Source organism: Zalophus californianus, chromosome 2, assembly GCF_009762305.2.
Source record: "Zalophus californianus isolate mZalCal1 chromosome 2, mZalCal1.pri.v2, whole genome shotgun sequence".
In the NCBI taxonomy this organism is placed as follows: domain Eukaryota; kingdom Metazoa; phylum Chordata; class Mammalia; order Carnivora; family Otariidae; genus Zalophus; species Zalophus californianus.
In genome coordinates, this window is record NC_045596.1 from 4,160,680 (window position 1) to 4,170,772 (window position 10,093).

General features: G+C 54.4%; 1 protein-coding gene across 1 annotated transcript; it reads left to right on the forward strand.

Moving 5' to 3' along the window:
* The first annotated feature begins 1,042 nt into the window (after positions 1 to 1,042).
* On the forward strand, positions 1,043 to 9,445 carry GRPEL1 (GrpE like 1, mitochondrial). Its single transcript, XM_027599811.2, has 4 exons — positions 1,043 to 1,188; positions 3,577 to 3,739; positions 4,933 to 5,014; positions 7,755 to 9,445. Exons 1-4 carry the CDS (start codon positions 1,085 to 1,087, stop codon positions 8,099 to 8,101), a joined length of 696 nt encoding a protein of 231 aa, XP_027455612.1. The 5' UTR covers positions 1,043 to 1,084; the 3' UTR covers positions 8,102 to 9,445.
* The last annotated feature ends 648 nt before the right edge of the window (positions 9,446 to 10,093 follow it).

The following is a 10,093-nucleotide window of genomic DNA, read 5'->3' on the forward strand; positions in this document are numbered from 1 at the left end:
GAGACCACGGGCTCCAGCTCTGCACCCTGGGTGGCGAGGGGAGACCACCGGCTCCAGCTCTGCACCCTGGGTGGCCGAGGGGAGACCACGGGCTCCAGCTCTGCACCCTGGGTGGCGAGGGGAGACCACGGGCTCCAGCTCTGCACCCTGGGTGGCGAGGGGAGACCACGGGCTCCAGCCTTCCCTCTTGGCAGACGGGACTGCGGGCCAGGAGTGCCGGGGAGGAGCTGGCCCCTCGCTGGAGGGACAGCAGCCAGGGGCGTTAAGAAAAGCGCCACCTCCCCTCCCAACACCTCGGCTTCAGAGCCTGCGATCAAGTAGCAAGGCCCTTGCCAGATTAACGAAAACGTTTGAATGTATGAGCTTTAGTGTGTCCCCAAAGCATTCCTAGGTGCTGTTCCCATCGTCACGATCTATGTTTTATTCTGAGAAGTGAAGCTGACAGCACAGCGCGGAGACAACCAGCGTCCGCCCGTCTCTCCATCCATCCTCCAGCATCCACGCGGGCACATTTGCCCCCTGGGTTCCGCCACCCGCTCTAACAGGGCTCCCGGACGGAGCCGGAGCCCCCTCCGTCCCCAGCGCGGACCCGGCCCCTCAAACGGCGTCTGACAGCGTCCGGCGTCCAGGGAGCCCGCACCGACGCAGACGGCACGCCCGCCGCCCCGGAAACCGCTCCCAGAGCGAAGCGCGGCGGAAGCGCCGAAGGGTCGGTCGGCCGCGAGTCTCGCTAGCCGAGCGCCTCACTTCCGGTGACCCCGCCCCCCCACGCTTCTTCCCCATTGGTTCTACCCTGGACCGCGCCCCGCCCGCGAGCGTCTCCTCCCACGGTTCCCTTCCCCTTTCACCTCCTCACCTTCTGAGGCTCCGGAAGCCTCCGACCCCGCCCACCAGGAGGGGAGGCGCGGGGGTGGGTGGAGAGAGAGTGCTCTGAAGCGGCCCACAATTATTGGTTACTACTGTCTGTCCATCAGAGGAGAAGCGGTTACGGACTGGCTGAAAGGAAGTGGTTGGGCGGGGAAGGAAGCGCAGAGTCTGAGCGAGTGGCCACGCCCCCAAGGGGGCGGGCCAGCGTCCTCCGCGCATGCCCGGTGCGTGCGCAGTGCCGGCGGCGGTGGCGACAGTCATGGCGGCTCGGTGCGTGAGGCTGGCGCGGCACAGCCTCTCAGCTTTGGCGCTGTCTCTCAGGTAAGGGGCGCCCGGCTGCCCGTGGCTGAAGAAGGACGCTGTCCTCAGTGCGTCTCCTACTCTGGCCGAGGCCGTGCCGGGAGCCCTGCGCGGCTCCGGCCTTCGGAGAGGAGCGTCGTGGGTTCCGCGGTTCGCCGACGCGGCGCGCGGACCTCCCGCCCGGGGCCTGCCCCTCGGCCGGGCCTGACCGACCCCGCGTACCGGCCCCACGCACCGGCCCCACGCGCGCTCGCGCCCGGGATCCGGCGGCCCGCCCAAGGCCAGGTCGCGCGCGGTAGCAGGCGCGCGTGCCCGGACAGCGCCAGGCCGGGTCCGCGGGGGCGCTCGGGCTCGTTCACCTCGGCCCCGGTTCCTTCCGGAGTCCCAGGTCAGAAGCGCGGCGAAGCCCATCCCGCCGTGGAGGGAGGAATTTAGGTAGACCAGTGCAGTGCGTCCACGGGGAGGCTCGCAAGAGTCGGGGCCCTCCCCGTTTGTTCTTGTTAACCTGCGGCCTCTGCTGTTTCAGAGTCCTAGCTCGTGAGGTAGTTTGGCAAGTCCGTAGCATCTCCTTTGTTGGAGGAACGGCTCAGAACCAAGGTACTTACTGGAGGAGCTGCTCTGGGCCGAACGGCGGGTAGAAGCTGGGCGGAGCCAGAGCTGGACTTCTCCTTGGAGGAGCTTGCTCACGTGGACCGGGAGACCCGGCTGGCGGGGCGAGGATTACCTACAGTGGGAGGGGATTACGGTGTGATTGCTAGCCTCGTAAATTATATAAAACAAAATATGGAAACAAAGAGCAGTGGCCACCCGGATTCCCCGAGGGAAAAGGCTTCTTTTTTTGCTCAGGTAGTTTGTGGGTTTGTATCTGAATTGCCAGGAAAGCGATCACCAGGGTAGCATTAATTTCTGTCCTTGAGAACTAGTTGATTGTGGAAAGAGGCTCAAATGGGGGAGTCGTCACGCTAAGAGTAGCTAAGCTCTCTGACTCAGTCTCGCTCTCCCTGACTCCGTCCTGCTGCATCCCCTACCACACTGCTCCCAGCCCCTCTGTGGCTGAGCTGCTGGAATAGGTCTGTAGAAAGGCTGTGACTGTCACACCCAGGAATCAGCACAACTGAGAAATAAGACAGGCCTCACAACAGCATACTCATTTGTTAGGTTATTAGCTTTTTTAAATCACAGAGATAAAATATGATAGAAAGGTTACTGCACTCCACAGGCTAATGGATCCTACCATTCTTCTCCAGGCCTAGGACACAGATACACCTACACAGGATTTCTGGTTTGTCCTTACAAAAAGGCTTCATGTTTTGTCTGTTTCTCTAAATCGCATTTCTTACCACACAGTATACCTGTAGTGCATCCCAGAGGTGAGAGTTTGACATTCTTTTTCACAGCCGCAGAATATTCCAGATTGTGGAAGTGACCATGTACTCAGCGGTGTCCCCAGTGTCCCCAGCTTGTCACTGTACGGTGCTGCCATAAACATCCTTGTACACATATTCTGTGTACTGATAGCTCTCCTGTTCTTTGAGGCAGTGTCCTTTAATCTGGGAAGAAAATTGACTGTAGTTCAATTTCAGATTGAAATATGGTGCAATTAAGAAGAGCTCTTAGAAGAAATCTGAGTTTTAAGCTTGGAGGAGAAATCTGATCCTGGTGCAGAAGTCTGAGTTTAAGACCATTCTGTCATTCATTAATAACTTTGTGACCTTGGGCTTATCACTTAACCTTCTTCATATGGGGATCAGATTGGATAAGGTCTTGAGTCACTTCCAGTATTAGGTTTAGAGCTCTTTGTTTCCCTCTATACATCCCCCTGCTTTTCTGTCTCCAGTGCTGAGTCCTTATGTGTAACTCTTGTCTGTCCTTCAGAGCCCCTCTGTACAAAGCCGTTCAGGGTCTTCCATTTCTCCAAAGCTAGAAACATTCTACTCTGAGCCTCCTGAAGCATGATTCCTCTTTTATCACTTTTAAACCCAAAATTATGGTACTTTGTCTGTAGATGCCTTTTTTGACAGTAAGTACCCTAAGGGCAGGAATTCTGCCCAGTCCATCCTTGTCATCAACATCAGCACTGGACCTCACCTCTAACAGTAGCTACTCCATCAATACGTGATGGGTCTAGATGACCGTATCTCAGAAGGAGGTGTTTGGAATGGAAAGAAGAGGTTAGTTCCCGGGCCTTGGTACATGGACATACGAGTTTAGACACATTACAGATTTTATGTAAGTTAGCAGCTTCTGTACATCATACACTATTTGCCTTTATTAGATCTAAGATAAATTCTTTCTCCCTCACAGGTTAGTAGCAAATAACTTTAAATTATCTCACATTTCTAAAATGATACATCTGACTTTGAAGCAAAAAGCCCAGTCTGAATTCACAGCGTCATGGCCTTCTTTTAGACCCCCCGCTCGGCTGCAGTGCACGGCCCTCACACAGAAGAACAGCGGCCAGACCGCGGAGGAGGACGTGGGTCAGAGCGAACAGAAGGCGGACAGCCCGTCTCCAGAGAAGACACTCAGGGACGAGAAGGCCAGGCTAGAAGAGCAGCTCAAGGAGACTGTGGTAAGGTCACGCAGGCTCTTGCGGGGAAGTGTGATCTGTTGAACTCGGGTGAGGTTCCTCAGAGGACTTCTGGCCAGATGAGTTAGGTCATTTGTCCCAGAACTGCAGTCAGGTCCCACAGCAAGTTCCTGCTGAAGAAGGGACTAGAACGCACATCCTCTGTGGCTCTGGTTCTGTCATGAGAATCCTCTTCCCACGCTGCGTAGATTATATTGAATTAAGACTTGAGGTGGTCTTTACAAGTGAAGAGCGCTCACTGCGGTACTTAACCTGGATCTTACGGGAAGACGAGGGCCGGGCCCGGAGGTGTGGTTATGTGGTACTCTTCATGACGAGGGAGTTTAGTGAACTAGTTATAGAAGGACGGATTATTATTCCACGTGAAAAGGCCTAGGTGGCACAAATCAGATCCTTTAAGGATTTGAAAATGAATATATCAAACAATCTATGCCACCTCTGTTCTGATCACCTTATTCATGTTAATCCTCAAACACCCTGTGAGTCAACGATTAGAGCCCTGGTTCCAGACGAGGAAACTGAGGCACAGCCCAGGTTTGAGCCTCAGGAGCCATGTACTCGGCCACTACACTAGAATCACCTGTAACTGGAGGACAGAGGCCCCGGAGCTGGAAGTGCGCAGGAGATGAGTGGCATAACAGGAAAACTGGTGGGAAATGGAGAGGGCGCCAGCAACCGGTGATTGTTCCCAGTCAGGTGTTGGGACTGGGCCACTGGGCAGCGGTCGGAAGACCAGAGGTTCACGGATGGGGTTTCCTCTCCTCAGTGGGCTGCTGGTTCTCCTGAACCTCTCCTGGAGCTGTGGGCTCTGGGTGCGTCCGCCCCAGCCAGCGTTGTAGGGTTCCCTGAAGTGGGAAATGCTGTGGGGGTGAGCGGTCCGTCCTTGAGGGGCGGTGAGACCGTCAGAACCATGAGAGTTTTTCCTCATCCTTGTCCAGCTGCTCACTGGGGGCTGCGCGGATACGTGACCCCTTGACCTGCTATTCCTTGAAAATAGGGGCACGGGTGCGACTTCCTTCCGCTCAGTAAGCCGCGCTGCCCGCGCTCTAAAACGTCAGACGTGACCCGTGTTAACTTGGACTTGGAATTTGCTCATATCACATTTGCTTTCTTACGAATTTGTTCTGTGCTTTACTCATGTACGTTTTCTCTTTACCCCCCCCCCTTTTTTTTAGGAAAAATATAAGCGAGCTTTGGCAGACACCGAGAACTTGAGGCAGAGGAGCCAAAAATTGGTGGAGGAGGCAAAATTATATGGTAACATTAGACACTATGTGATACCGATCCTGGAGAAATAAAGGGCGGGGAAGGTGGGTGGGGTGGCAGCGTGAGTATGGAACGGCAGGGTCAGCCAGGGTGAGGAGGTGGGGAGGCCGCTGGGTGCGTTCCCTTCAGCGGAGAGGAGTCCGCAAGGAGAAGTCGCAGCTGCGACCTGCATTTAGAGCTGCAGGTGTGACTCCTTCGGTGAGGAGTGTGTGTGTTGCTCTTCCCCACGTGGACCTCGGTTAACCTGAGGCCGCGGAGCCTGCAGATGGTTCCCGCAGGCCAGCCTCCCAGATGGGCATTTCCGTAGCTAGCTCAGCATTCACACACGTAAAAATCTAAGATGCTGTCTGCACTGTCAGCACTTGGATATCTTTGTCGCTGTCCTTCTCATTTTACATTTGAGGTCATTGAGGCTTAAATGACTGGCACTCATCACAAAGCTGGGAAGTTGCGGTGGCCATGCTGAGGCCAGTGCCCCCCAACGCCACGCCCATGCTGGTGTCCACTAAACGTCAGGTACAGTTTGAGTACTCGCAGAACCTTCTGTACAGACCCACGGGCGCCATTCCTCCGCGTTCTGGAAGAGCCTCTTAAGGCTCATGGTGAGACCATAGCTACTTCGCCCGAGGACAGATGGCAGGTACATGGCCAAGTAGAAACCGAGACCCACTCTTGTGCCGCCACAGGCAGCAGATTGTGCTTGAAATCTGCTTATTCCTGGCCTCCGCATGTCTGGGTCCTTCAGGGATTGGGGTTAGGCTTCCCCTCCTCTCGCCAGGTTGCCCAGGCGACCTGCCCACGCACAGGTTCTTGTGGCTTGGACGTGTCCTCTGAGTTCCAGTCCCTGTCCTGCTGCATCCCCTGCCACACTGCTCCCAGCCCCTCTGTGGCTGAGCCACAGGAATAGGTCTGTAGAAAGGCTGTGACTGTCACACCCAGGAATCAGCACAACTGAGAAATGAGACAGGCCTCACAACAGCATACTCAGTTGTTAGGTTATTAGCTTTTTTAAAAACTAATAGTCTGTCCAGTTGTTTCCCCAGCGTCTGCACCTGATGCCTCAGGGATATTTCAAGTTCCATTTTCCCTTTATCTGTGCTGTTTTTCCTCATTTTAGTAAATGACACTATGATCCTTCCCGGTGCTTATTCAGGGCAGGAATCTGAAGTTCTCTTTTCCCATCCCCATGTTCCCCCTGGCCCTCGAGCGCTGAGCGGCTGGCCTCCCGGCCGTCCACTCTGCCCTGATCCCGGGCCCCGGCGCTCGCGCCGCCGTGCCCCAGGCAGAGCGATTTTAAAATACAGCCATTCCTCACTTTACGGTGTTTCGCAGATGATGCAGTTTTTAGATCGAAGGTTCGTAGCAACCCTGCGTCGAGCAAGCATTTTTCCACCAGCATCTGCTCACTTCGTGTCTCTCTCACATTTCGGTGATTCTCACAATAGTTCCCACGCTTCGTTATGGTTGTATTTGTTACGGTCTATGATCACACCTCACTGAAAGCTCAAGCGACAGCGTTTTTTAGCAAAATGTATTTTTTAAGGTTTGTATGTGTTTTTTTATACATAGTACTATCACACACTTCGTAGACTACAACGTAAACGTAGTTTTTATATGCACTGAGACACCAGAAAACGCTTGTGACTCCCTTTACTGAGCTCTTTGCCTTGTTGGGGCGTCTGCAGCTAGAATTGCAGTATCTCTGCCCTGTGCCAGGACAGTGACCACGCCATCCACCCATTTGGCTGCCCCGTCTGAAACCTTCAGCTTCTCTGGGTCTGCCTCTTCCCTGTGTGCTGGGCGCCCTTCAGTCCTCACATGTTTGGATAACTCTCAGGCCTTGGTTCACAGACCTCTCCAGACTCTCCAGTCTAAATGAAGTCCCTTAGTATAAGCTTTCCTCAGCACCGAGAAACGCTCCTTCGTGGAGGTGGGACTTGTGATTGTGTTTGTCACTCGTGTGCTTATCTGACGCTTGTCTCAGACCGTATGCTCCGTGAGGACAGACCGTCCCCCAAGAATTGGCACAATCTTAATCCATGATAGACGCCCGTGTTCTTATCAGATAGGTAGAAAGTTTTTTATTTCATTTTCCAGCAGGAGGGGGAAGTATTGCGACAAGAAGTCACCCACAGGCGCTGTCTGCCGCAGAGTCAAGCGGGGCTGGTGCCCTTGCATCCGGTCAGGGCCTGGGTGGAAGCAGGTGCCCACCGGGGCGCCGTGGTCACCCCTGACTTCTTCCAGTCAGCATCTGAAGCGTTTTCTTGAAACTACAATCTGCTGTAATACACTGCCTTGAATTTGGAGGGACTTTTCTCCTACCTGATTTCTTTTGTTCGATTAGGGTTAAGGCTTGGGTGTGTCTTATGAACTCTGACCCCACGGTGCTGGCAGGGCAGCCGCCCCTTCCCCGCAGAACGGCCGCGGGGGTGGGGTGTTTGGTTCTGCGGCGAGCACGTGGTTCCTTAGCGGGGGGCAGGACTGATGGGGAGATGCTCCTGCATGTCTTCATGCCTAATTAGCTCTCATCTACACCCAGAAGTGTTTTTGGGTTTTGGGTGTTTTTCGTGTGTTTAGTTTGTTTTTTAACACACCATTGAAATTTGAGGACAAGTGAATGGTTTGAAAGGTTACCATACAGGAGTTTGTGTGAGAGGTCGGCGGGGTTACAGCTCTCGGGTGCCCTGCCGGCGGTGGGACTGCGGATGATGGTGTCCTTCACTTCGTTTAGGCATCCAGGGCTTCTGTAAGGACTTGCTGGAGGTTGCGGACATCTTGGAGAAGGCGACGCAGAGTGTCCCAAAGGAGGAGGTTAAAGACGACAATCCTCATCTGAAGAACCTCTACGAGGGTCTCGTAATGACTGAGGTGCAGATCCAGAAGGTGTTCACGAAGCACGGCTTGCTGCGGCTGAACCCCGTGGGGGCCAGGTTCGACCCCTACGAGCATGAGGCCCTGTTCCATACACCGGTGGAGGGGAAGGAGCCCGGCACGGTGGCGCTGGTCAGCAAAGTGGGGTACAAGCTGCATGGGCGCACCCTGAGACCCGCCCTGGTGGGGGTGGTGAAGGAGGCTTAGCGGCCTCGCGAGGGCTTCTGTGGGTTCTTTGTAATCACTTGCTGTAACTCTTGAAAGGCTGGTTCATCTTCTCTCTGAATATTTTTGACCCTTCCCCAGTCCTTGTTGGAAAGCTTTAGTAACCAGTGGCTAAACAGAAAATTAAGCCGGTTGCGCAGATGCGTGAATGAACTTGAATTGGGGAGTCTGTTCATTGATTTTTACACACCTTTAATCGCTCCACACGCTTAAGAGAACAGGCCAGCGGGACACGACTGGACCCTAGAGTGTCAGGAATCACGCTCTAGCTGCTCAAAGCCTGGCGACGTCCAAGTAGCATAAATGAGTCCGATGTCTTCAGGAACCCCACGGTTGGGCTGGCTGGCCAGCCAGCCTTGCCGGGCCCTCCGGCACACTGTGGCATGCGGGGCCCTGGGTGCTCAGCCCGTACCTTCATCCAGTGAAGGGAAGGCGAGAGCCAAGCGCGTTCCCTCCTGCTCAGAAAAATTTCCCCATGCCCTCGCTGGAGAATATACATGAGTTCATTTACAATCGTCACCGTCTAGCTGCGAAAATGCCCAACTTCCGGCTTCCTTCTGGAGATGGGAAGTGAGCACACACATCTGAACAGATCTCACCACCTTATTTTGCCAGTTACTGAATTCGACAACATCAGTCACTTTTGCCCCGTTGTTCATCTGTTTGTAGAAATGTTCAGATCTCTCTTAGCTAGTTACTGATGACCTGAATGTATCCCCAGTAAGATGGACTTGCTCAAAATCCAAGAATTGCACGCTTGGTACATTTTAAATGTTAATGTTGAATCTTTAAATTTTATTTAAGAGGATTAAAGCCCTAATATGTTTATTTTCCTACTTTTTGGAAACTATTTTGTGTACCTTCAGTGGAGGAGATCCACCTACACTAAGCATGACTTAGCTTTCCCGCGCTCGGCTCAAATTCTGAAGCCGAGGGCTTGACACTTAGACACGCCACACACGTTAGCTTCCCTGTGGGAAGGGAGAGCAGGAGGAACCGGGCCTCTACTGGGGGCAGACGGCCCCGGGGAGGGGACCAGGGAGGGCCTGCACACACCAGGAGCCCGGCATGATCACCCACGGTCTGCACCTCACCACACCCACCGCAGGCCCCTCCGTTCCTCATTCACGCGGGGAGTCGAGCGAGGGAGCGGTCACAAACCAGAGAAAACCCAGGCTTCCGCTATCTGCTGCAGAGACGGATTTCTAGGATTGACGTGCAACACTGTTAAATTCGCTTATGGCATAATAAAGGTGGGGCAGTTTGCTTGTAATTTTGAAAGATGTAGGTAGTGTTCCCATAATTAAAAATGTAATTTATACTGTTTCAAAGCATTTTCCTCTTTTCCATGAAGCAGTCTTATGTTCCTTGGTCAGAAACTTGCCCAGAACCTCAGGCAGCGCAGCGCACTGAGAAAACCCACTGGGGTCAGAGCTCTGCGAGGATCTCACCTCACCTTCTGGAACACCTCGAAACCCAAAGCTGCATAAGTAATTTTCAAACGAACTTCTCCCTGTGTGTGCTGCCCCTCCCTTGGCAGCTGGGGCACGACCGCTGGGGGGCTGCACCCCGGGGAGACGGGCTGTGGCTCCACCGTGGGTTCCCATCACCCCACGTCGCCACTATATAGGGAGGCGCCCCTCCGCACTGGAGATGAGATCTGCCAACTGCACCCCATCCTCCCGTCCGGGGCCCGGCCCGTGTGGAGCCGTCTGCCCACAAGGGGCCTTCGTGGCCGGGATCGGAGTAAGGTACGTGCTCCCCGGGGTGGTCTGCCACTGGCAGGGAAGGAGGCCTGGTGCGAAAGGGTTTCTGCGTCACAAGACGGTTTAACTCCCACTTGCAAGGAGGAACGGGTTTGACGCCCAAGCGCTGAGCTCAGACGGGTCCCGCGCACGCGCTCCCGAGCTGGCGCGCCCACGCAGCAGCGACACCACTTTGCTCCCCACTTGCTGTGTAAAAAGATAAAAATTG

What these genes read in the sequence shown, in the direction of transcription:
- GRPEL1 (XM_027599811.2), top strand. Translation starts at nt 1,085, where the DNA reads ATGCCCGGTGCGTGCGCAGTGCCGGCGGCGGTGGCGACAGTCATGGCG. An exon ending in GCTTTGGCGCTGTCTCTCAG is followed by an intron (nt 1,189 to 3,576) that starts GTAAGGGGCGCC and finishes GCCTTCTTTTAG; the next exon opens with ACCCCCCGCTCGGCTGCAGT. An exon ending in GGAGGAGGCAAAATTATATG is followed by an intron (nt 5,015 to 7,754) that starts GTAACATTAGAC and finishes CACTTCGTTTAG; the next exon opens with GCATCCAGGGCTTCTGTAAG.